Source organism: Gossypium raimondii, chromosome 5, assembly GCF_025698545.1.
Source record: "Gossypium raimondii isolate GPD5lz chromosome 5, ASM2569854v1, whole genome shotgun sequence".
Classification (NCBI taxonomy): domain Eukaryota; kingdom Viridiplantae; phylum Streptophyta; class Magnoliopsida; order Malvales; family Malvaceae; genus Gossypium; species Gossypium raimondii.
The window spans coordinates 3753377-3778409 of record NC_068569.1 but is presented as its reverse complement, the minus strand read 5'-3'; the positions used below and the strand labels follow the sequence as shown (position 1 = coordinate 3778409).

The 25033-nt window shown below is 32.2% G+C and overlaps 4 protein-coding genes across 8 annotated transcripts; 3 read left to right on the top strand and 1 right to left on the bottom strand.

The window, feature by feature from the left end:
- The first annotated feature begins 197 nt into the window (after positions 1 to 197).
- LOC105771431 (indole-3-pyruvate monooxygenase YUCCA6) lies at positions 198 to 3516 on the top strand. The gene is made up of 4 exons (XM_012592899.2): positions 198 to 1242; positions 1951 to 2199; positions 2400 to 2522; positions 2623 to 3516. Exons 1-4 carry the CDS (start codon positions 547 to 549, stop codon positions 2857 to 2859), a joined length of 1305 nt encoding a protein of 434 aa, XP_012448353.1. The 5' UTR covers positions 198 to 546; the 3' UTR covers positions 2860 to 3516.
- A 7752-nt stretch (positions 3517 to 11268) lies between these two features.
- LOC105770556 (60S ribosomal protein L37-1) lies at positions 11269 to 12460 on the top strand. Of its 2 annotated transcripts, none has more exons than XM_052630136.1 (4): positions 11269 to 11446; positions 11542 to 11677; positions 12064 to 12148; positions 12252 to 12460. In XM_052630136.1, the coding sequence occupies exons 1-4, from the start codon at positions 11277 to 11279 to the stop codon at positions 12296 to 12298; spliced, it is 438 nt and encodes a 145-aa protein (XP_052486096.1). In that variant the 5' UTR covers positions 11269 to 11276; the 3' UTR covers positions 12299 to 12460. The 2 variants fall into 2 exon arrangements, with proteins under 2 accessions (XP_052486096.1, XP_012447267.1); XM_012591813.2 differs by having other exon boundaries at positions 11279 to 11446; positions 12047 to 12148.
- A 296-nt stretch (positions 12461 to 12756) lies between these two features.
- On the bottom strand, positions 12757 to 14720 carry LOC105770555 (rhomboid-like protein 11, chloroplastic). Its single transcript, XM_052630135.1, has 7 exons — positions 14426 to 14720; positions 14087 to 14211; positions 13826 to 13911; positions 13650 to 13690; positions 13390 to 13556; positions 13194 to 13256; positions 12757 to 13093 (listed from the first exon to the last, which is right to left on the bottom strand). Exons 1-7 carry the CDS (start codon positions 14634 to 14636, stop codon positions 12911 to 12913), a joined length of 876 nt encoding a protein of 291 aa, XP_052486095.1. The 5' UTR covers positions 14637 to 14720; the 3' UTR covers positions 12757 to 12910.
- A 2516-nt stretch (positions 14721 to 17236) lies between these two features.
- Positions 17237 to 20558, top strand: LOC105771119 (dicarboxylate transporter 1, chloroplastic-like). 4 transcript variants are annotated; one of them, XR_001126402.2, is made up of 6 exons: positions 17237 to 17453; positions 17647 to 17791; positions 17955 to 18139; positions 18231 to 18319; positions 19280 to 19350; positions 19892 to 20558. XR_001126402.2 is itself a non-coding variant. In XM_052631860.1 (6 exons), the coding sequence occupies exons 3-6, from the start codon at positions 17981 to 17983 to the stop codon at positions 20051 to 20053; spliced, it is 444 nt and encodes a 147-aa protein (XP_052487820.1). In that variant the 5' UTR covers positions 17243 to 17453; positions 17659 to 17791; positions 17955 to 17980; the 3' UTR covers positions 20054 to 20558. The 4 variants fall into 4 exon arrangements, 2 of the variants coding, with proteins under 2 accessions (XP_052487820.1, XP_052487819.1); XM_052631860.1 differs by having other exon boundaries at positions 17243 to 17453; positions 17659 to 17791; positions 18231 to 18282; XM_052631859.1 differs by having other exon boundaries at positions 17243 to 17453; positions 18231 to 18282.
- Positions 20559 to 25033: the final 4475 nt, after the last annotated feature.

Below are 25033 nucleotides of genomic sequence, written 5' to 3'. Positions count from 1 at the left end.
TCCTATTTTTGGGATTATTAGTTTAGGGGTTTTTTTGTAAAAAAAAGAGTTAATTCCATTTTTTTTACCATTTATATACACGGAACACACTCTATCCTACCAGCATCTCTAAACTTCAATACTGTCTGTCTGTCTATTTTGTGAAAAAAAAAAAAAAACCACTGTCCCCACTTTAAATTTTCCTCTTTTTTTTTAGTTGCTTCTTAAACTTAATTTACCTCATATATGAATATGAGTTGAATTCTTTACAGAACATTCTCCAAAGAAATATATACATAGAAGAGAGTTATATATATATATTATATCAGTACATCACCATCTGTCTCTCCCTCTATCTTAAGCCTCGAAGTACAGCAATTTCTTGCCCTTTTTAGTTTCCTTTTCCTTTTCCTTCCCTTTGGAAACTCATCAAAACCTCAACCTGAACGTACTTTAGCTAGCGGTAGCTATTTAGTTGCGTAGTAGCTAGCTTCGTATAGCTAACAAAAAGGATATATATATATAGTGGTGGTATAAAAAAAATTAGTCTCAAATTGCGGTCTGTTCATGGATTGCTTGAGAGAAATACAAGGAAAACAAGCTCACGATCCCATATTCATAGAGAAGATGAATACGTCGGCGTCGTGGCGTTGCATATGTGTTCCAGGGCCACTTATCGTTGGTGCAGGGCCTTCGGGTCTAGCCACAGCAGCTTGCTTAAAAGAGAAAGGGGTGCCAAGTGTAGTCCTAGAGAGATCCAACTGCATAGCATCTTTGTGGCAACTCAAGACCTACGATCGTCTACGCCTTCACTTGCCTAAACAGTTCTGCGAACTTCCTCTGATGGGGTTCCCTACTGATTTCCCTACTTACCCTATTAAGCAACAATTCGTGGACTACTTGGAAGCATACGCAAGGGAGTTCGACATTAAACCACGGTTCAATGAGACGGTTTCCCAAGCCGAGTACGACGCGACGCTGGGGTTTTGGCGGGTGAAAAGCGTTGGAGTAAATGGGAAAGGGACGGAATACGTGTGCCGGTGGTTGGTGGTGGCGACGGGAGAGAATGCGGAGGCTGTGATGCCGGAGATGGAAGGAATGGGAGAGTTTGGTGGGGACATAAGGCATACAAGTTTGTATAAAAGTGGAGAAGAGTTCAGAGGAAAAAGGGTTTTAGTGGTGGGGTGTGGGAATTCAGGAATGGAGGTGTGTTTGGATCTTTGCAATCATAATGCTAGGCCTTCACTTGTGGTCAGAGATACAGTAAGTACTTCTTCACCATCTCTCTCTCTCTCTCTCTCTTTTCTTCGACATAAAATTTCTTCTCTTTCCCACTAAACATATTTAACCCAAAATCACATCCACTAAAGGGTTTTTCTTTTATCTTTTTCATTGTTTTAATGGTAAAGTTCACTACCAAAAAAAAAAAAAAAGGTTTCTGAACCCCCCTCTTTGTTTTGTGAGGAATAAAAGATGGTTTTTAATTGAACAAGTTTTTTCAATCTTTTTGCTTATGTTTCACCACAAATGGCACAACTGCCATAATTTGTGTCGCTTCAAACCAATCTGTTACTAAGTAATAATTTCAGGTGAACAAAGAGATCTCTTTTGGGTCCAAAAAAGAGATCTTAATTGGGATAGATAGGGAAAAAAATATTGAACATAATTATATAAATCAAAATTTAAAGAGAAGATAAAATCTTTGATCTCTCACTTTCTTGGGATTCTCAAGCATGCTCATCATCGTTAAGATCTTGTGTTGTCGTAATCATCATGAATCTACACCTTTTTTTCTTTTTTGTCCCTATGATTAAGTTTTTTTCCCCCTGGAAAAGACTAAAGAAAACTAACTCCAAAGTTATGGAGGAATGGCCTGGAGGCAATTAACCCATTCTATATCAACTCATGTTTTTGCTTTTTTAGTTTTGAGTCCACTAAAAAACCTGGCTTTTTTGTTTTATGGAACTGAAGGTGCACGTCCTTCCACGAGAGATGCTGGGGCGATCAACTTTCGGGTTGTCCATGTGGTTGCTCAAGTGGCTACCCATTCGGTTCGTCGATCGCTTATTGCTGATTGTAACGTGGTTGATGCTGGGTGACACCGCTCGCATCGGATTGGACCGGCCACGATTGGGTCCCTTGGAACTCAAGAATCTGTCTGGAAAGACCCCCGTCTTAGATGTTGGCACGCTTGCCAATATCAAAAGTGGAGACATTAAGGTACTTTGCCTTTTCTCATTGAAATCACATCACACCTGCCCTTTTTTTTCGTTCATTGATGACAACTAACGAACTGTGTTTCCACAATCGTACCCACATGCTTTTCTTTTTTGCCACAAACATGGTTTCCCAATAATTCCCATACCATTTTTTTGTTAAATTTCGAAATTCTTTAACTTATAGATGTTGTTATACTATAGGTATGTCCAAGCATTAAGCGCCTAAAACGACATGCCGTGGAGTTTGTTAATGGCAAAACTGAGAACTTTGATGCAATCATCTTAGCAACTGGTTATAAAAGCAATGTACCCTCTTGGCTAAAGGTATATTATATATATATATATACTTGCCCTTTTATCTTTATTTCCTTTACCAAAAAAAAAAAAAGGCTAAAAGAAAAGAGGAAATTGAAAATATTGACAGGAAAGAGAGATGTTCTCAGAGAAAGATGGGTACCCTCGAAGGCCATTCCCTAATGGGTGGAAAGGTGAAAGTGGGCTATACGCCGTGGGGTTCACAAAACGTGGGTTACTTGGTACATCAATGGATGCTAGGAGGATTGCAGAAGACATTGAACGGTGTTGGAAACATGAAGCAAAACACCGTATGGCCTTCACTCGTTCACTTTTGCAGCAACCTTCCTCAGATTCATCATCATAATCTCCGTGGTTGATTCATTTTTCCCTTAGCTTTATTTTTCTTGGGTTTTTTGAATTAAAATCGTCAGAGAGCGAGAGTTTTTTTGGTTGAAGATGGAAGATATACTACATAATATACTGCGTCTGCACGTGAACATGCAGCAGTGGATATTGATTGATTCATAGCCAAAGCCAAAGGCACATGAGCAAAATTAAGGAAGAGAGTTGTCTCAGTGAACCCTTGTCTCCTTTTTCTAGATGACACCAAAGCCAGCTGCCATTGCAAGCCTTGGGGACGTATATGAAGGAAAGTTGAATTTCAAAGTGTTTAAGAACACGGGTCGGTTTTTTGTAATTGGATTGTGTGAGGGACCTGAGATTATATTTGTACATCTTGTACATTACCATTTTTCCCTAATTAGGCATCATACTTTTTCGTTTTTAGGGTGAGACACAAAGAGATTCAGATGAAGCTGAAATTTGAGTATTTGATTGAATATATATATATATATTTATAAAGAGATAAAAAGGAAAAAACTGGAGCTATGGATTCTATCTGGTAAGTGTTTTGCATAGCATATGAGTGTGTTTTTTGACCTGTACTTTCCATAAGGCTTTGGAGATTGTGATTTATTACCATAATCGATAGTAACAATCAGATGCAGCTTCCTTTAAAGCATTTATTATTTGTTTGGCTTTTTGCTGTTGTTGTGCTTGGCTTCATATCAAACACCGGCAATATCGCTGTCAAAATGATTTCCTTCCAAATAGAATGTTTTCGACCACCTCATCATGTGCATTTAAAAATGAGCAATAAATTACATGTACATGGAGATTACATTTATTAAAAGAAAGTCCCATTTTTGCTGCAAGTAGAGCAAACATGCTTCAACAAAAATGAAGGGAACTTATGTGTCACTTTAGGAAAATGAAGGGACCAATCAATTCATTTTTAAACAAAGGAAAAAGGGTCGACCTGGCTATAACTGTATGTAACCCATTGTGTGTCATCTGCAAAAGTTGAGCTGGTTTGACAATTCAGTTGGATTTGATAGATAGCCTGTCATAAAGAAAAGAAATTCAACTGTATATATATATATAAAAGAACAATTAAACGGATCCTTCCCCCAATTATAGCTTAAAAAATTACAAACGGACAAAAAGATTAGGTGAAAGAAAAGCAGCTTTTGCAGGAGATAAAAAGAGAAGGGACCGCGGAATAATTAATTGGTCGTTTTCAATTTCTATTCAAGGCTGGGAGCCTAATTAACATGTGTTACATATATTTGTTGGTAACATATTGCTTTGCATTGCATGGACCATTTATCCTATATTTCCAATTTCCATTTTTCTTCACCACTCAACAAAAAAAAAAAAAACATTTTCCTTCAAAAAATTATACAATTTCTTGCTATATGCATCTCTTCCTCTATTTTAATTGTGCCAAAAAGCAGAAACCATGATCAAAGGATCAATCAGATTTTTTAAAATTATGTTTGTCTTTTATTCTGATCGATAAGACAACCTGATTATTTTTATTTATTTATAAAACATTGCAAATAGATGCAACCAAAACATTATTATTATGTAATTTAATAAATTCGAAAATTAAAGCATGTCTACTTACAAATATAATGTCAAGTCAAACCAGATCCTTAAGCCGAAGATAAATATTTTGAAAATTATTATTTTTATTCAGGAAACACTTTAATTAAGGGGCATTATTTGTATACTGATGAACCGGAATCTTAGTAATAAATAGATGTATATTTAGAAGCTAGCATCAAACACTTTTGCACATGGTTTTCATCTCGCCATCGAATCAGATGTGGGCCACTTTTCTCCTACGTCGAAATGTAGAAATGTCTTCTTGTTATGCATACATGCATGCATGCATCTAGTAAATAATATATGATTCATATAAGCCCGCAACATGCACCGCATGCTTCCCATTATCATCTAACTTAATGGATTCATACAATAAACTTATAATAATAATAAAAAGTTCAATTTTATCCAATTCTCAAATTCTAAATTCCTTAATAAAAATCTCAATCTCATTTTATTTTATTTCATTCCTCTCCTTTGGTGCAAGCTTTATTTAAAGCAATGAATGGAGATGGGATGATGGGAGGTGTGTACGGCTCATAAGATGGATCCCATATGGCCGGCCCGTTTGGGCCTTTGTTCCTGCTTCTCTTCCCACTACACAAACAGTAAGTAAATCATGCATCACACATATCAATCCTCGACTTCAACTCCTTTTGAGCATAAGACCTGTGGATTTTGATATTAGTTTTGATCTTTCGGATTACAATATACATAATTAAAAGAACGAAATTTTCTCTTTTCTAGAAATAATATATATGTCACATATTCACTAAAATTAATTACTAAAAACATGGGTGTCACATGGTTAACAATCCTACGTGTCAAATTTCTTAAATACATTTTTTATATAATCCCTTTACAATAATTTAAGGGTTCCTGAGAGCGACAGTAATATATCTAACCCTAATAAAAAGTTGTATAACATTTCAAAATTTCTTACTAGAAGGTTCTTGGTTTCATGCAACAAGCTTATAATATTATTGACAAGGATTATGTCGTCGGTATATAAAACAAAACAAAAAAATGCTTACTTTCAACCAGATTTAAAAAAAAACGAGATAATTACTTGGTGAAATTTGTAATATCATTGACAAAAGTCTACTTAATACTATAATTAATAAATTTCTTTAATTTGTAAATCATTAACCTTACATCACCTAATGCAAAATTTTGTGATTACATCACATAATCTAACACATTTAACTAAAATATTTTTCCATCTTATATTGTGCTTGACCTTAATTAAAGCTCATTTTACATATTTACTATAGAAATTTCTATTCATTGCAATTTCATCCCCACTTCCCTTCACCATTTCCATCAAATTAGAAGATTATGGTCAAGGCATGTTTAAGAAATCATTATATATATACATATATATGAAAATGTGAAATTGATACTTAGGTGTGTCAAGAGATGTGGATACACTGAGTGATATACCAAATGTTATACCGATAAGTAAACACAAAAAGAATAAAATATTACACATATGAAGTTATTTATGCAGTTTGAACTTAATCTACATCTGCGACGTCTTGATAGAGAAGAAATTCCAACCACTTAATCTCATTGTAGAAGCAATTATTTAAGCTCAATCTATCCTGACCCTCGAATAATTACACTCACCTAAATACACTTAGTATGAACTCTCACCAACAAAAACAATCATTCCCATGAAAGAAATTTTCTCAAAAGTAAAATAAAAGAGCATAAAAGCATTCCTCACAAATAAATCAAATTGTGCACATCGTTGTTTAATCCCAGGAAAATCTTTCTATTCACAAAACATCACAATCTTATCTCAAAACGAGATAATAAAGGTTTAGTTAATAATTATTCACACAATTATCATATATATTATCTTTGAATTATCTTAAAATTATCGCGTAAAATTGATCTTTAAGGAGCATCAATCACATCATCAATTATCTCCAATTTATCACGGTTTAAATCATCAAATAAATTTTCAAGTAGTACTATTCAGTCGAAACCACTTCATCTAGATTCGCCATGTTATATGTATTTATCTTTAAATAATATGTAACCGGAAAACTATATATTTGAAATGAGACACTACCTTATCGAATTCTAATCAAAGTTTGTGGCTTTATTATAAGTTAAGCATGATTGGTTATAAAAATGATAAATAAATTATTGTAATTTTGCTACATCGCTACATCAAAATGGTCCACTCTTCAGTAATTGTAGCACCAACAATATACATGAATGAACTGGATTTTTTTAAACTGAACCAAATCTACAATTCTTTGATTGGGATTCTTGTCTTGCAAAGTAGGCGTCAATGATGATAATAAATACATTAATAATTATCTCACTAAATCCAATTTAATGGCTGTTTCCGAAGCTTGACAATGACCTAATAAACATCTCTTAGCTGGCGTTGTTCTTCGACAAAAGGAAAACTTGAATTTCGAGAATATCACATTTTAATCATTACGTTTGTTTTTGTTTTCACTATAATGGTCAAGTGTATATTATATCAATCACAATCCCACCAAACTAGTTAAAAATGTTTCCCTTTCTTTTCCAAAAAAGCTAATTTCAATAATTATTCGTTTTTAAATTTTGATAATATTGATATTTATACAATTATGAAAAATAATTTATTTTAATTTATACCAACTTTTAAGATAGATTATTAAATTTTAAATCATTCGCTAGTCATCATTCGGATGAAGACTTTTAAATACAATATTTAAAAACGCTCAAACTTTAAAAAAGAATTAAAAAAGTTAGATTGGAATCCTGAATCGAACTTGGAGCGAAGAATTAATATGTTGACTAATTCTTTAAATTTAGAATATATATATATTTCTTAGATATCAATTAATAATCCAAAATTAAAAACTCAATTGGCTTAATTGAAATTGTGTCATGAATTAACGAGACTTAAAAAAAAAATCATACTTTCAAAAATAATAAAATTTATTATCTTTAAATAATTTCATAATTTGATTTTAAATTAAATAGGATAGAGTACAACTTAAAGAAAATCTCAAAATATTTTTTTTAAAGGGAGATTCATTAATTCATTCATTCAACGAATAAGACTATACACCCGTTGTAGGTGTTGAAGGACAAGCTCCATTAACACAACAAAGGCTTCAGTCTCGGCATCAACAGAACATTATGACATGTTGGTCACAATTCAAGCACAACATATTCGGAGTAATTGCAAGCACTTAATACAATGAGAAAATCAGCCTCGTGGTCCAAAGCGGCGGGCATAAATCAGAAAAAGAACGGAGTATATCCACCACACTAGAAAGGACGACGACACAATTAACCCTAAAATCACCCGCAAAAGTAAAACTAAAAAATAGATAAAAGAAAATCTCAAAATAATTGAATGATTGCTTTCTTTCATTCATAATCTGAGTTTCGCATGGTCCATTAAAATTGATTAATCCAAGTGGTTTATGAATGCAAATTTTCCTTTATTTCTTTCAAAAGGTTTATTATGATGGATAGTTAATTTCCAAAGACCTAAAAATTGACTGCTAGCAACATGAAGTCAGCTGGGAAGCAATCAGTCAACGAAATGCTTATTCATCTAACAACAATACAACTCGTGATTGGAATCCATGAATTTCATCATTAGTATTTCCTTTGAATGTTGCCCACTGTCACGAAACTGGATACAGTACTTCTAAACCAAAAAAAGAAAAAAGGAAACTGCCAAAACCATTAATCATCTACCAATAATATATGTTTTCTTTTCCAACAAACAGACAAATATATATATATCTTTTGGTAAATGACAAATATATAATTTTAAGATTATAACTATAGCCAACAGCTTAAGAAGGCTTCTTTAGACATTTTATAAAACAAAAATCAGGATTTAAACTTTATTCTTTTTATCTTCTTCCACTTATTGCAACATATATATATATATATCATTTACAATTACATACAAAAATTAAATGAATAGCCCTAAAAACTAAGGTTTGTAGGTACCAAAAAAATTTTGACACATCTTCAAATTTAATGTCATTTCAACAATTTTTTTTATCTCATTGACACATAATTTTGGTAATTATTTTTTTCTTCAACTCCAAACCCAAAACCTTGAATCCTGAATCTAGAATCTCGAACCTTAGACCCAAAACCTAGAACCCTAAACTCGTAACCTCGAACCCAAACTTTGAATCCCGAGCTCATAACACGTAACTCCAAACCTTTGAACCCCAAATCCAAAGTTGAACCTCAATTTTTGGAGTTCAAGATTTAAGCTTCAGGGGTTTGAGTTCAAATCTAGATTAATCCCCTTTATTGATTTATTTTTAGAATGATGGTGATATAAAATCGGGATTATCAACTATATAAGAAATGTTGATAGTGCTGGGCTTGCTGATGGCTCCAATTTAATTATTCTTTATTAAAAAATAAAGGGGAATTGAATGCTATTTTAGCTGCATATGCCGCCAACTTATTCATTGTCTCCATTAGATTTGCCTTCTGAATCAGATTTAATTGATTTTAACTTTTGACGGACCTCCAAATTCTTCATTAACAGTCTCCTCCATTGGTTATAGTATAAATTTAAGTATACTTGTCATGTATATATATAATGTTCTAAAATATGAAATATTCACCCCCTTAAATTCGACTCCATAAGGGATAAATTAGATGTTACTAAAAGAAATATTGAAAGAAAAAAACAAAGAAAGATGGATATGCATGAGGGAAATTGGATGGAAGAAAAGGGCAAGACGAGCAAGCAAGCGCATGCATAGAGATGAAATTGACAGACTTTGAATATCATCATAACAATAATAGGAAGAAGAAGAAATGTTGCACTAAGGGAGAGAGTGGAGTGGAGAGATATCCAGTCCATGCAGAGAATTGTTCCACTCTTTTTCTCCATATTGGGAGGGACCGCCACTCTCTCAAGCTTTACACCATACATACCACCACCACCTTTCTAATCCTCACATGCTCCGTGAAGGTGTTAATTTACTCACAGGGTCCATCTTCATGTACTTTTTCTTTTCCCCTTTCATCATCAACATTCAAAATTCAAAACTCAGCCAGCAGGGGAAAAGAAAAAGCTTCCTTTGCTGAATCTCAACCCTTAAGCTAGCTTTTTCCAACACACCCTCCATCTGTCGTTCACATATACAGATGGAGGGGTGATGTGTTGTTAATGTATAGGTAGCTTTATGTCAGTCTCCAAGGGGTTTCTTTCTCCATGTAAGTGACAAGTAATTATTGGGAGAAATTACGAGAGGCGTATTGTTTTTATATTTCTATGTGCTTGGTGAAAGCTAAGCTTCAAAACCCACTTGTCCACTTTCTCCCCCTCTCCACTTTGCTCTTGTCTTGGATATTGCTAGCTATGATTCTTCCCCAGCTTAGGTTGCTCTATTATCTTCTTTAACTTTGCCCTTTTTGCATATTACTTCCTCATTATTCAAGCATGCTCACGAATTCATATATAATATTAGGCCTTTTGCACGGTTCTTTGTACCTTGCAGGATCGAGTGGGGAATTTCCAAAGTACACTTTTGTATATGCTGAAATTTGTATCAACGGATAAATTGAGTACATGAATCCTTTTTAAGCTTTATTAAATTGGACTTTCCATTAAAAATAAACATGGACCATTACATATTATTGCTTCATCTCTGACTTCCATTGTGATAGGGTTGTCAAATTCGTATTCAATTCAAAGTAATCATGGGAACACCAAGGCTAGTCCATTTGCATTTCTATTCTGGACAAGGACTAACCCTTTTGTTTTCTTGTGAAGATTACTAAAAAGTTGATGCAATGCATTCTTTAAATCCAACTTTGAAAAGCATTAACTTTTCCAAAAAATAATAATGACAAATAGTAATAATGCAGAAGGATATGAACATGGATCTTCAAAACACACACTTGGTAGTTAATATATAACCCCCAAAGTGAGGGAGCTTTCAACTTTCTTTTTATGACGTAGCAGCCCAGCAAGGATTTGTAGCACCAAATATGTACAATTTTTCAGAAGACCAAATCTCAATGATATCTCATATATATATTTATATATTTGAAGGTTTGTATATTTGTATCACGTTTTGTATTATATTTAAATTATTTCCTTTGTTATATTTGTATTTTGCTTAATATCGTGAAGAAGACTGTTAGTATAAGTTTTAGACTTCTCCAAGTAAAATTATTGAAAAATACATACTTATAATATATCTTATGGCTCATCCAGTCACTTGGTCATATTTTGATAGTATAATTTGGAATTGTCTTTTTTGTACACTCTTATGTATCTATTCTATACAGTACTTAAATATGTGTTATGTTCCAAGTTCAAATATATGAAAGCCCACTTGAGAGCGACAAAATCTTAAGGAACGTACGGGTATTCAAATAATCCACTGTATGATATAAGTGATAGAGAAAATTTTGAAAAAAATAGTTTAATACATAAATAAAATTTTAATATGCATAACTGAAAAGTATAATTAAATCATTACAATACACAAATAGATGAATAATAATAAATGATTTAAACTAAAAACCGAACATGTATTATTGCACATGATAAAATTGAAGACCCGTTCGTACCAACTACACATAACAAAACTCAAATCTGATTACTCAAAACCCAAACTTTCACTGGTTTTAGTCATGATATGAATAAATTTTATTTTCCTCTTCCAGGTTTTTTTTGCATAAAAGAATTCACATGCTCGAGAAAATATGAATAAATTGAACATAAGCCTCCGAACAGAAAAAATAAAAGAAATGTCACAAAAGCCCATTGAAGCCGAACCGAAGGCCTTTACCTTTATTAGTGGACTTTATCGGTAAATGGGCTCCGAAAAGAACGCCGTTAGAATTGTCTTGGACTCTCTCGCTGGCGTCTTGGTTGTCGAAAATGAGCAAAACCCTAATTTATTTCATCTCTATATAAATACCTTAACCTACATTTGGTCAAAACTTTTCTGGTGTTTTTGCAGCTCGAAGAACAAAAGAAAATGGTATCATCATTATCATTATTCGAATTCGTTCTTATTGTTCGTGCCATTTAAGAAGAAATTGAAAATGACTGTAAAGGTTTTCTTTTTTTGGATAGGGAAAAGGAACTGGAAGCTTTGGAAAGAGAAGGAACAAGACTCACACGCTGTGCGTTCGATGTGGTCGCCGAAGCTTCCATCTACAGAAGAGCCGTTGCGGTGCTTGTGGCTACCCTGCCAGTCGCATCCGAAAATGTAAGATCTTTATTTTTCTTTTCTTTAGATTTTCCAAATCTGACGTATATTTTTAGTCATTCTAGCTCTCTTGGTAGTTGCTTAGCTGAACTTGGATAAATTTAGCAAATGAAAATTTTCAGGATAAGTGATGATATCCAATGAAACTTATAAGTTAGATATTTTCTTGATTTAGGTTTAACAGATCATAGACCATTTTCCGTTATCTTTGAGTGTCATTGCTTGGTTGAAAGATAGAATCCTGAAAATATGGTTTATGTGTTTGTTTTTTTAAAGGCATTTTGTCTGCTGAACATTGCCTTTTGTTTGTAATATCTTCTTGTTTAATTACTTTGTTGGATTGGGTTGTGTTGTGTTATTGACTTTAAGATAACTGGAGCGTGAAGGCTATTAGAAGAAAGACCACCGGGACTGGCCGCATGAGGTACCTCCGACATGTTCCCCGAAGGTTCAAGACTGGCTTTAGAGAAGGTATTTATGATTATTTCATATTCAATCATGGTTGGTTAAAATGAAAACATGTTTGGTAGATAGCATATAGTGATGGGGTGTTGTTGAATTGTCTGTCTGTCAGGTACTCAAGCAACTCCAAGGAAGAAGGGAGCTGTTGCTGCTTCATAAGTTAATTTGTGATGTTTTCGTTTTGTTCAGAGAGATTCCTGAATTTAGAAACGATAGGTTTTTGGGTTTCTTTCAACTGTGTGTTACTTTCTTATTTTTCACCAAATGTCTACAAACGGAAAGTTTTGTTTTATATTATGAGCTTTCACGACTTTATTTTCATTATGCAGAACAATTTACTTCTATCCCTTTGTGTTGTATGAAATAGTGATATGCAACCCATGGGTGATCTTATACTTGCTCAACACTGAGGATAGCGTTCAGCCCCATCTACATGTCATGTTTTCTATTTTCTGCGGTTGAAATGTTATTCCCCAAAGGGTCTATTATCAATATCGTATTTAGATATTCAACCCAGTACTTGACATATTAACATAACATGGGTTTACTCCTCTGTCATGCTTAGCTTTAGAAACGTCTACTTGCTTTATTTTTCTTTGAAGATGACAGTATACATATATGGGAGGTATTCAAAATTCATTGAACCATTAAATTTTTTACATGTATAAAGCAATTGGGCCACATTTCATCTCCTCTACTATTCAATCACCATTCCATAATGATACGTTAACTCACAATTTGATGCATTTTTTTTAGAAACTCTTAAGAACCTCAACTTCTCTTTCTAGGAGAACTTGATATTTCATTATCAAGAGGCTCAGAAGGAGTTTTGCTGAGAAGCCATACTAGAAGAACACCAATAAGAGCACCAGAGAGATGTGCAATGTGATTGACATTTTGCAAGGGATAGGAAAGTCCAAACAGGCCTGTTGAAGCTTGGGCTGCCTCCATCACCTGCCCCAAACCAACATCACAAACGTTATTAGGAAGCTGTTGATTCAATATAATCTTTCAGGAACAAGAAATAAAAACTAGTCAATTAAAAATTTCAGACCTTGTCGATAACAAATTGGCCCAATATGAGAACCTCGAGGATCTTTCTCCAGTCCCAGGACATCTTACAACAAGCAAAAGGGGTCGAGTCATTCCATTTGTTCCAATGTTTAGACAACTTATTTTTCCTTGAAACAATAAAAATTTAAAGTATTCATTCGTATGGTTCTCTATATTTGTGGATAAATTTAGCTTACCTTTACAAGGACACTGATTGCAAATAACCCGAAAACCGCACCGGAAGCACCAACGGAGACTGCGTTTCTTGGTAAAACCAGCCACGAGACGATGTTAGCTCCAGCACCTGTGAAAATGTAGGACAGCCACAATGCGAAACTTCCTTCCTCTTCTTCGACGAGTTTCCCTGTTTTACAAAAAAGGATACAATCAAACTTCCAAAGTAAAAAGGGTACAAAATTACAAGCATTCTCAAGTCAACGATGAGCAAAATGCTTACCAAAAATGTACAAGAAGAAAAGGTTGCTCGAAAGATGCTTCCTAAATAAGGATGATAAGCAGAATAATGAACATCTAAATGAGAAGGCAGACGCATAAAATAACAGCAATTCATTTATCAAAAGATTTAAGGATTTTCACACTTGGTCTTCCACGGCATTCATAGATAGAACTTACCAGTTAGCATGGCAAAACGTTGACGTTATAAATTGGTACCAAGCAGGCCAATTATGGTACAAGTATAGAGACTGAATGCCCTGAAACTATTGAAAGGGAAACTTTGGGGGTCAAGAAGATTAATAATTGAACCATTCAAAACTTCATTTGTTTCAGTAGGCAAAATTTAGTGCAGAAAGCTTTTACGTATTACTGATGTTATTAGGAAAAATTCCCATCGATAATAAACAAAGAGTAACCAAAAAGAAAGTAAATGAGTACCTTAAACAAGTGATCAGCTACATATATTCCAAGATTCAGAAGTATAATCCAAAACACTCCATTAACGCGCTTCTCGGGTTTTCGTCTATCCCCTGGCTTTCCAAGTTCTAGATCCGAAATAATATCTAAAAAGAACATTGGGTTGATAAATCATTATCCCTTTCTCGGAACACAAAGTTTTATCAGCAGTTGCACATTAAATGCTCGGGAAAATGCCGAGCAGACAGAGTTCGTTTAGAAGTCAGCACGGAAATGATTTTCCTTATAGAAAACTAAAACAACAATCAAATTACAAATAGATATTTTCGTAGAACTAGGATTAGTAAAGTAGAAAATAACCTGAGCCATTCATCTTGCATACCAAACGGGGTTGAACGGGGGGCAGAGAATGAAGATGATGAAACTTGATGGATTCATTGAGTGTGGGAAAAGCGGGGAAAAAACGAATTCTGAAAAGTTTAGGGGGTTTATAACAAGAAGCTAAAGACATGAATGTGCATGGATATGGCTTCAGTGCCATGATCTGTTGTTGAAGCTGAAACTGCCCCATTTCTTTGAAAATAAAACTGTCGCTGAAATGAAGGCAGTAGTGACTCTAGCCAAGTCTTTACTGGGTTAGTTTAAAGATTTAAGAGACGAATCAGACCGAATGGGCTTTTTTCGTTTCATCTGGACCTTGCCTGCTAGAGTTGGTGTAGGCGCAAACACAACCGTTAATCTGCCTACAAGACCAGGCCCAAAGAGAATAGGGATCATCGGTTTTCGTAATTAGTAAGTTAATGGAGGAGTTCCTTGCCTGGTGGGGGCATCAAGCATCGGTACTAGTACTACTCTCGGGGAAATTTTCATTGGGACCATGCCACTGATAAGCCTTAGCTCTAATCTCCACACCTTTGTTCTTGTCCTTTCTAATTCTGCCATGGGAAGGGAAAACACAACTTACAGTCACGACATTATTGCAAACGTCAAACCAATTTTAATCCATTGCATTTGCGCTTTCTTTCTACTCCTCCCTTTTAGATTTGAAGGACCCCAATTTCACAAAGCTAACATCTACTAAACACGGCTCTTTTACCCAAATAGCCTAAAAAAATATTATACTTACAAAAATAACCTAGGTTTAAAAACAATCACTAAAATAACCTAAAATAAACAATACTCACTCTTTTTTTGCACCAATAATTGCCTAATCATTGTTTCAGACTTAACAAAATTATTTTTTGGGTTTTGGCCTGTCAATGGCCGGAACTCATGTATTTTTTTAAATATTGTATAATACTGATATACGAAAAAGAAAAAAAAATTTTGGGTGCTGGCCTGTGAATGGCCGGCACCCAATGAACAGTAAAATTTTTTTTCTTTTTTTTCATGTCAGAATAAGATATAAAAATACGAAAAAAATAAAAAAAATATTTGGGTGTTGGCTGTCAATGGCGGCACCGAGACACAATAAAAAAAATTCTTTTTTCATATCGAATCGATATAAAATAAGAAAAAATAAAAAAATTTGGGTCTTTGGCTTTGTCAATGACCGGCACCAATTACACTGATAAAAAATTATTTTTTTCGTGTTAGAATCGAGATATAAAATACGAAAAAATATAAAATTTCTATTTCCTCCTATTTACTATTACAAAATTAAAATCCCCAAGTCCTATATATTTTTGTAAATTTAGAATTTAGTTTGTATATTAAAATCCCCAAGTCCTATAAATTTTTTATTTCTTTTCATATTTTTATATCGATTCGATCTGAAAAAAAAAGAAAAAATTATTTATTTTTTCAGTATTTTATATCTGATTCGACACGAAAAAAAAGAAAAAAATTTATCGTTCATCTGGTGCCGCCATTGTGCCAAGACCAAAAAAAATTTAAAATTTTTTTTAGTATTTTTATATCGACTCGACATGAAAAAAAATTTCTTTTTATTGTTTCTGAGTACTGAAGCCATTGACAAGCCAAAGACCCAAAAATTGTTTTTCTTTTTTTCTTTTCAGTATATCAAGATTATACAAGTTTAAAAAAATACATGGGTTCGGCCATTGATGAGCCGAACCCAAAAAATAATTTTTTTAAGTCTGACACAATGATTAGGCAATCATTGATGCAAAAAAAGAGTGGGTACTGTTGATTTTAGGTTATTTTGGTGATTATTTTTAAATCTAAGTTATTTTTGTAAATATAATATTTTTTTGAGCTATTTGAGTAAAAGAGCCACTAAACACATTGTAAAACCTTAGCATCCAAATCTCTCTTCAATCAACCATGAATTTTGCTTCTCCGCAAAAATCTTGAGGGGGTGTACTCAAGTGGCATTGAAGATGCAAAGAATCACGTTTTTTTCACCTTAAGCAATTTGGTTTGTTTTATTTATGTTTGAACCGACAACATAAACAAACAAAGAGACCATTACAACACAACACTTAAAAAACTATTTTTCTAAATTCATAACTTCAAAACAAATAAGCTAACTAACCTTGAAGATGAAGAACCAAAACATTAGGTTTTTGAGGCATTGATGTTATGGGTTGTCTAAGATTACAATATAAGTTAATAATTTAGTTTTTTTCTTTTCTTTGGATTCAAAAAACTTTGATAAATTTGAGAAATTTCTGAATTTTAAGATTCTTATAAAATTTAGGAATAGATTCTAATAATATTGTGTAAAGAGTTCATCAAATAATGTGTGTGTTTTTTATATATATAATACACATTGGAATTAATATATTTAAAATTTACATTATTTATGAATGTTACATTAGTGAAATTTTCAATACCACAAATATATTCATGTACACACCGGACTGTTAAAATGGAAAATTACCTATTTAGGTCTTTTAAAATTTTAAAATAGTAATAGTAAAATTAGATTTTGCCCCTAAAAATGATAAAAGTTTAATTTAATCATTTGAAAATTATATAGATATAAACTATTAAAATTTAAAATTTAATTTGGGCCCTCGTAAAAACAAATTTAGCTTCGCCCATGCATATATACAATCCAAATACTCAGATAGGTACTAGTTTGATCAAATTCAAAAACATTAAACCCTTATTCGATTGTTTTGAAACAATACACCATGTTTGGTTGGGTGTATTGGCCCCACTTAATCCTCCCTTAATCTGTTGTTTGGTTGGTTGTATTCCCATTACGTCCCAAATCTGTTCCTTCCCTAATACACCCGATCCCGTAATAGCTAATACCCCCTCCAGCACCGATTTGAGAATCCTTACCCATTTCTTATTTTCGTTTCTTTTTTTGCCCTCATAGATTTCTGCTTCTTCTTCCATCGGTATTGCTCTGTTCTCATTTCTTCTGCTTTCATAACAAATCCTCAACATTGTCTTCATCGGAGGCCGATTTCAGGTATGAATCTTTGCTTCAACATTGTCTTCGGCTTTCTCTGTTTTAATTTTTCTCTCCTTTAGATTTTTCAACATTGTCTTCAACATTGTCCCCTTATTTGTCTCTCATTTAGAATTTTCTCTCTCTTTTTACTTAATTCAGATATTTAATTTTCTATATTATGATTCCATTGTTGACGTAGCTTTAATTTTAGTATTTCTTGTAGTTTTTCTCTCTTAGAAATTGAAACAGAGAGTTTAGGATTTTGAGAGGTTTGGATTCTGGTGGAAGAGTTTCTTATTTCTTGTTGTTTCTTCCTTTTTCCTGGATCGTGCTTCTCGATCAACCAGAGGGAGAAGGTGAATCTTCAACCTAAATTATGTTTATTTCATTTTGCGTTGTTCTTCTCCCTTTTATTTTCTAATGCTCTTCATTTTTCGGCGTTAATATTGTTTATAGTTGTGGCTGATGTTGAGAAAATTTATTTTCTTTTGGAATATTTCCTTCAATTTCTGCTTTAAGGTGGGGAAGAGAGGACAATTGCTTTCATGAGAAGACTGGGACGTGCAAATTCTAAAACTCCACTATTGGGACACAGTTGTGAAAAAGGAACTATTAAGCACTCATTTCCTATGAAATATGTCCTAAAACCATGGAAACTTGGTCGATGGTTTTACCAAGTTGTCAAGTTCAGCATTGTTCAATATGTAAGTTCTCTTTAGCTTGAAGGAAATGAAATACTTAATTTTTTTTGTTGTTGGTTTCCTTTTTTAATAGATTTGTATGCTTCCTTAACAGATGATAATCAAGATATTGGCTGCTCTTTTAGCAGTAATTCTTGAAGCTTTTGGTATGTATTGTGAAGGAGAATTCAACTGGGAATGTGGGTAAGATGATCTTAATGTAGAATGTTGCTGGTGATATTGAGGATTTTGTGTGATTTATCAGTAGAAAGACCTTTTTTTTCTGGTTAGAAGAAAGTAATTCTAAAAGATTGTGATCCACATTGATGCCTCTTTTGGTGCTTCACTCGCTAAGCAACAAGCCACCTAAAACCTAAACTTATGATGTTTCACTTGTGAGCCCAAGTTTGTGTTTAAAATATTCTGGTATTCCACTGTTGCATTTAAAATGGTGAACATTCATTACTGAAACAGAAATATTTGAATGGCCCCTCTTAAGAAATTTCTCATTATCTTGGCAATTTGTTTCTTGATTGTGCAGATATCCTTATATGGCAGTGGTTCTCAATTTCAGTCAAACATGGGCTTTTTATTGTTGGTTATCTAATTGGGCATTGAAATGCATTGAAATGCATAGCTATTTATGGTCACTTGCACTTGTTCTATATTCTTCATATGTAACGAGGATAACAAATGTTGGAATGCTTTTTAGTTACAATCAAGTTCTGAAATTTCCCCCTATTCTTTTTTCCCTCTATGGAAAATGTGTGATAGTGCAAAATGGAAAGCTAATGCCTTTTGTTAATCCGTTGTGCTAATGTGTTGGATATGAGACAAAATATTTGATGTTTAAAATTAGGTTTCAACTTTTGCTTATTGTACCATACTTTTATTTTTGTCATTTTGCAATATCTAGTCATATGATTATACTCATAATTCCCATCTGTTTTATTGTAATTTAAGTGACTAGATTTGATTTTATGTTTGCTTGTTTCCATTTATTTGTAATACATTTCTAAACTTAAAAACTATGGCGAAGTGCCTTATTTTCTCTGCCTCCCTTTCTTTTGCTCTATGTATGGATGAGATATTTCTTTTGAGCGACTCTACTTTTATTTCTTATGAGCTACTAACTCATTCAACTTCTCTTGAATATGCATGCAGAACTCATCGCTATGGCTGGGTATTTGAACAAATATGGTCTCATCTCATGGTTTAGTCAAACCGTTGTTAAGGTTTGTCCTGTTTTCCTTGTACTTTCGTCTTATTTTCTATCTGCCATGTCCAATTTTACTAAAACTTTTTATGGAATCACCAAAGAGCCATCACCATAATCTACATGCGGTGCTTTGCTTTTTCTGGAAATAGTTGGAATCACATGTTTTCTCAAAAGGAAAATAGAAAGGAAAAACCAGAATACCATTGCCTATTTATATCTTGTCTTAAATAATGCAAACTATTGAAATACTTGTGCTCTACATTGTAATATATAGATCTAGTCAGTATGATTATTTGGCTCTCTCTAGTTCTGTTTTCATGTTCTATTAATATTTTCATATTACTTTGGCGTGTCCATTTGAGTCTTATTAAACAATGCCCTAGGATGTTCCTTTTCTTTTAGGCTAAGTTGTTCTGACACTGTTGTATTCAATGCTTCTGGTTTGGCAATCACACTAGGAACCTTTTTTACGAAGCTTGTAGCACGGGTCTGATGGAAATTAAAAATTCAGATGTTTGGAATTGCCTTTCATGTCAATGATCTGCTCATTTTTACAGGTCGTAGGTGGATTAGGTCTTTCATGGCAAATGTCATTTGGCATTCTGGTTCTTCTCTATTTCTACTCGCATTACTTCTTTGCCAGTGGAGCTGCTCATATTGGTGCCATGTTTACAGCCTTCTTGTCTGTGGCTACTGCTTTGGGCACTCCATCGTATTAGGGAGCCCTTGTTCTATCATTCCTCTCCAACCTAATGGGAGGCATTACTCATTATGGAATTGGATCCGCACCTGTATTCTATAGGGCGGGCTATGTACCACTAGCAAAATGGTGGGGATATGGTTTCCTGATATCGGTGGTGAATATTATAATCTGGCTTGGAGTAGGAGGCATCTGGTGGAAGGCTATTGGCTTGTGGTAAGGCAGAATGTCATAAAATTTGCTGATACTGAGCTATGAAGGATTTCTCACCTAACTTGAAGTTTACAGTTTCTTCTTCACATCGGAAACTGATTTGTCTTTGATTCTTTACGTTGCAGAAATAATCTTTATAGTGGGGTGGGGTTTAGAGGGTTGGAAAAAGAAGAAAGATTTGAGTTTGAGGTGGAGGTGGAGGTGTTAGAGCAGAACTTAGATCTTTACCACAAATTTTGACAAATGGAAAATACATTATTATTTTGAATACATATTAGTAATTACAAACACAGATTTGCTGCTTGATAACATATAGATCTTTTTTTTTTCATAGTTTACCATGGTTGCTTTATGCCTATATGATTGTTCATAGAAAATTTTTTTTGGAAGAAGCCTATGCATGACATTTGTTTAATCCATGTTTTCTTAGCAAGTATCTACATTATTAATCTATATTATATAGTATTATATATTATGATTTTATTAAATTCATATAAGAATATTTAATATTAAGAATTTTATTAAATTATATATTTTATTAAATTATATTTAATAATAATTATTTTAAATTATATTATATAGTATTATATATTATGATTTTATTAAATTCATATAAGAATATTTAATATTAAGAATTTTATTAAATTATATATTTTATTAAATTATATTTAATAATAATTATGTTAAATTATATTTTATAGTATTATATATTATGATTTTAGAAAATTCATATAAGAATATTTAATATTAAGTTTTTTTAATGATATGTGAAGTTTTTTTTTTTTGAAACAAAAGAGAATTCCTATGGTACATTCTTATACATGATCCATATTCTTAAGTAAAAGCCTTTGTGAATTACATTAATGATTATGCTTTTATTCATAATATACTGTGGAAATATATTTAATATTAATTATTTCAAATTATATTTTATAGTATCATATATTATGATTTTAGTAAATTCATATAAGAATATTGATTATTAAGAATTTTATTAAATTATATATTTTAATTATAATATATTTAATAATAAATATGTTTAAATATGATTAAATTATTTATTATTGATATTAATAATCTTATTAAAATTTAAATAACAATAACAATAATAATTTACCAAAACAAATTTCGCTAATTATTAAGAATTTTATTAAATTATATATTTTAATTATAATATATTTAATAATAATTATGTTTAAATATGATTAAATTATTTATTATTGATATTAATAATCTTATTAAAATTTAAATAACAATAACAATAATAATTTACCAAAACAAATTTACGCTAATTATTAAGAATTTTATTAAATTATATATTTTAATTAAAATATATTTAATAATAATTATGTTTAAATATGATTAAAATATTTATTATTGATCTTATTAAAATTTAAATAACAATAACAATAATCATTTACTAAAACAAATTTATGCTAAGGGTATTCTAGTCATTTTAGTTTTTTCCATTATGCTATTACACCTCTATTCCATTCAACCAAACACAAGATTACTATTACGCCTCTATTCCATTACATTCAACCAAACAGTTGATTTGCTATTACACCTCTAATCCAATACACCTCTAATCCAATACACCTCCAATCCAATACACCTCTAATCCAATACAGCGAACCAAACGCACCCTAAGTACTCGTTTAAACAACCTCTTAAAGATCAAGTATTTGTTTGAGTTTTCTTTTTCATACCAACTATATGACAACGAGGATTACATGCGGAGAGAGATATATAAAATATTGGACGAATTCGAATTATGAAAATTTAAAGGATTTGAAAGCAAATAATTTTATAACTTTTAGCTCGTGAATTTCACAGTAAAGCCAAAAAAGAATCCGTCTATTTCCTTTGTCTCTGGCTCCGCCCTCGCATGTGCTTTAATCAAAAATCCCAAAAGGGAAAAGGGAATGTTGAACTGGATCCAACTGGGGCAATAATGAACAAGTTGCAAAAGGTATATTACTGGACCGCTTGATATAACGGACCATCTTAACTGTCCTGAAGCAAAGGGATTATATATACAACACGAACTGGCAACGTCCGTGACCCATCACTAAATCCCACATGTAATGTTAATATAATCTGATTCTGTTTGATTAGTGTTTTGGATCATCTCAATTAATGTAAGTCTGGTTCATCATTACCTGCGACTGCACAAACACTTGGCCACTATCTTTTCAACTAGTGATGTCGAAAAAAATATTATTTTTTGAGATATTTAAGAAAATGAGTTAATTTTAAAGAAAGAAGTCGTACAACTTTAGCCTAAATATTTTCTCAAATATCCCAAAAAAAAAGCCAGATCCACTTTCCTTTTCCACATTTTCAGCAAATTTAGTCCAGATCCAATCAATCAAATTACTACTGAAAATATCAAACCAATATTATAACTTTAACCCTTTCTTCCATTATAAGACCAAACATTGTTTTATAAACATTTCTTTAAAGACACGTGGAACCATTGCTTTTTCTTAAAATTTCACGTGGTGAACCCACTGAAAGAGAATTCAAAAATGGCGGATCAGTTCAAAATTTTGCACACATCATATCTATGTAAAGTTTGAATTAAATAGGGGAACAGTAATGCACACGAGTTTAATATTGTAGAAACACTGAAGTGAACAGATGATAAGGTAGTCAAAAATGGACTATCCCTTTGTACTTGAAACATTACGGTGAGTTGGGAAATTCATCCAATAATTTATTTTGGATGCACTTTTTTAGACTAACTCCTCACTTAATTGGAGCCTATCAATTGAGATAATTATAAATAATTATATTTAAATTTAATTAACTAATGTTATTTTGTTAATATCATTTGAATAATTTTAAAATATTCATGTGTCCTTGTACTAACAATAATATTTATATTAATCAAATTAAGATTCAATCGATTGTATAGTATTTATTATTAATTATTTATACTTGATCGATCACTAACTAATTATGACAATAAATATATGTTCAATGTTAGAAAGCAAATATTTCAAATTGGAATGCTAGAGTAATTATATATATATATGATAATTTTATTTTAAGCTCTGTTACTTTAGTAGATTTTTAAAAGATTATTACTATGTTTTTATAATAATTATATTAAATTTTTATATATTATAATTATATAAGTAGAGTTCTTTAAAATTTAAAAAAAAACAGACATAATTACCATCGTAATAATTATCCTTTATCCAACTTATAATTATTTTACTTGGAATGCTTATCCGACTTTTATCTTTTTTGACACGTTCATTTGTGCCGAGAAAGGTTAAATTGATCGTGTGAAACGCAAATAATTTAAAATGTGGGAGTGAAAATTGGGAAACCCACAAGTGGAAATGTGGAACAAATAAAAATGGATCCCAGGTCATTTTGAAAGCGATTGCTGACCTTCCCGCATACTCGAAGAAAGAAAAGGATAGGGGTATTTTCTTTTTGGAATAAGAAGGAGAGGAATATTAGCACGTGTGTTACAGCAATGGTCCAACGGAGACGGCGGCATCAAACGCAAAGCCGTGGTTGATAACACTCAACAGTATTCGTACAGTGGTGGGTCCGATAAGTACTCGATTAAATTTGGATAGGATCTCAATTATCAACCTCACTTCTAACCACGTGGTCGATTCTCTTATTTACTCTTCATCTCTATGTTTCATTTCATATGTATTTCAGCTGTTTTAGTCAATATTATTTTATTTTAATCATTTTTATAATTATTTAAAAATAGTTCTTTTTTTCTAATTAATAGTTTCATATTTTTAGTGAGTATGCATCCGATACACCCTATGTTCAAATGACATAAATTTGCATGTTGAAGATGGTTTTAATTAACATGACCAATGATCCAGCTTTTTCTGTTTAGCAGTAAGAATAATGCATTTTTTTAAGCCTAAGTGGGTAGGTTTGGTTTGAATTTATATACATGATAATTAAATATGACTATAAATTATTTCAAATATATGTTATTTTGACTATAAATTTTCCTTCTTATGACTTCCACCAAAGGTCTTTTAATTTATGATAATTTAATATCAGTTTGGTGAAGTAGCATGCATGACATTCGCTAACCAACGAGCTTCGTTGGCGTATTTAGATAATTAGTTCTTTAAAAAAGGTAAATTAATTTATAAACTGCAATAATCTGCCACTGTCGTCAGTCATCCTATTTAATCCAGTCTCAAACGTCACTCTTATTTTATTTCTGGGTATTAAAAACTGATATTAATGTCAAGTTGTTCAACCACTGGTAGCTAATTATTATTATAAAATTTTACTGTTATTGTAAAATTTCTGCTAGAGTCTGTTTTGAAATTTAAGGTTCATATTTCTGATTTTACAAAGATTTAAAAGGAGTTGCACTTGGCGTGTTAATTTTTATTATTATTATTGAATTTGAAGAAATAAATAATATTTTTTATAGAAAGAATATTCATTAATGTCATAATTAGGATGCGCTGATTGAATCTCCCATGCCCATGGCATGCTGCATTATTTATATCCAACTTGCGAAGCCTTTGTTCATATTCACAAATCAGATACAGAAATGTCCGTTCCTAATATATTAAGTGAAAACACTGGTACAACTATAATAGCCAATTTATATGTTTTTTATAATCAATTAGGTAAGGACTAATATGTAGTTACAAATTACAAGTCAGACTGAGATCAGCTGCCCGATTAAATATTTATGTAAATCGTACTAATAAGGTTAAAATTTATTAGACGTCGTCGTCTCCCCTTGATATGGATTTCAAGACTTGGCTTTATCTAA

What these genes read in the sequence shown, in the direction of transcription:
- LOC105771431 (XM_012592899.2), top strand. Translation starts at nt 547, where the DNA reads ATGGATTGCTTGAGAGAAATACAAGGAAAACAAGCTCACGATCCCATA. An exon ending in CACTTGTGGTCAGAGATACA is followed by an intron (nt 1,243 to 1,950) that starts GTAAGTACTTCT and finishes ATGGAACTGAAG; the next exon opens with GTGCACGTCCTTCCACGAGA. An exon ending in ATGTACCCTCTTGGCTAAAG is followed by an intron (nt 2,523 to 2,622) that starts GTATATTATATA and finishes AAATATTGACAG; the next exon opens with GAAAGAGAGATGTTCTCAGA.
- LOC105770556 (XM_052630136.1), top strand. Translation starts at nt 11,277, where the DNA reads ATGGGCTCCGAAAAGAACGCCGTTAGAATTGTCTTGGACTCTCTCGCT. An exon ending in TCGAAGAACAAAAGAAAATG is followed by an intron (nt 11,447 to 11,541) that starts GTATCATCATTA and finishes TTTTTTGGATAG; the next exon opens with GGAAAAGGAACTGGAAGCTT. An exon ending in CAAGACTGGCTTTAGAGAAG is followed by an intron (nt 12,149 to 12,251) that starts GTATTTATGATT and finishes TCTGTCTGTCAG; the next exon opens with GTACTCAAGCAACTCCAAGG.
- LOC105770555 (XM_052630135.1), bottom strand. Translation starts at nt 14,636, where the DNA reads ATGGGGCAGTTTCAGCTTCAACAACAGATCATGGCACTGAAGCCATAT. An exon ending in TAGCTGATCACTTGTTTAAG is followed by an intron (nt 13,912 to 14,086) that starts GTACTCATTTAC and finishes CCCTTTCAATAG; the next exon opens with TTTCAGGGCATTCAGTCTCT. An exon ending in GCCAATTTGTTATCGACAAG is followed by an intron (nt 13,094 to 13,193) that starts GTCTGAAATTTT and finishes GGTTTGGGGCAG; the next exon opens with GTGATGGAGGCAGCCCAAGC.
- LOC105771119 (XM_052631860.1), top strand. Translation starts at nt 17,981, where the DNA reads ATGAGAAGACTGGGACGTGCAAATTCTAAAACTCCACTATTGGGACAC. An exon ending in AGTTCAGCATTGTTCAATAT is followed by an intron (nt 18,140 to 18,230) that starts GTAAGTTCTCTT and finishes CTTCCTTAACAG; the next exon opens with ATGATAATCAAGATATTGGC. An exon ending in TTAGTCAAACCGTTGTTAAG is followed by an intron (nt 19,351 to 19,891) that starts GTTTGTCCTGTT and finishes TCATTTTTACAG; the next exon opens with GTCGTAGGTGGATTAGGTCT.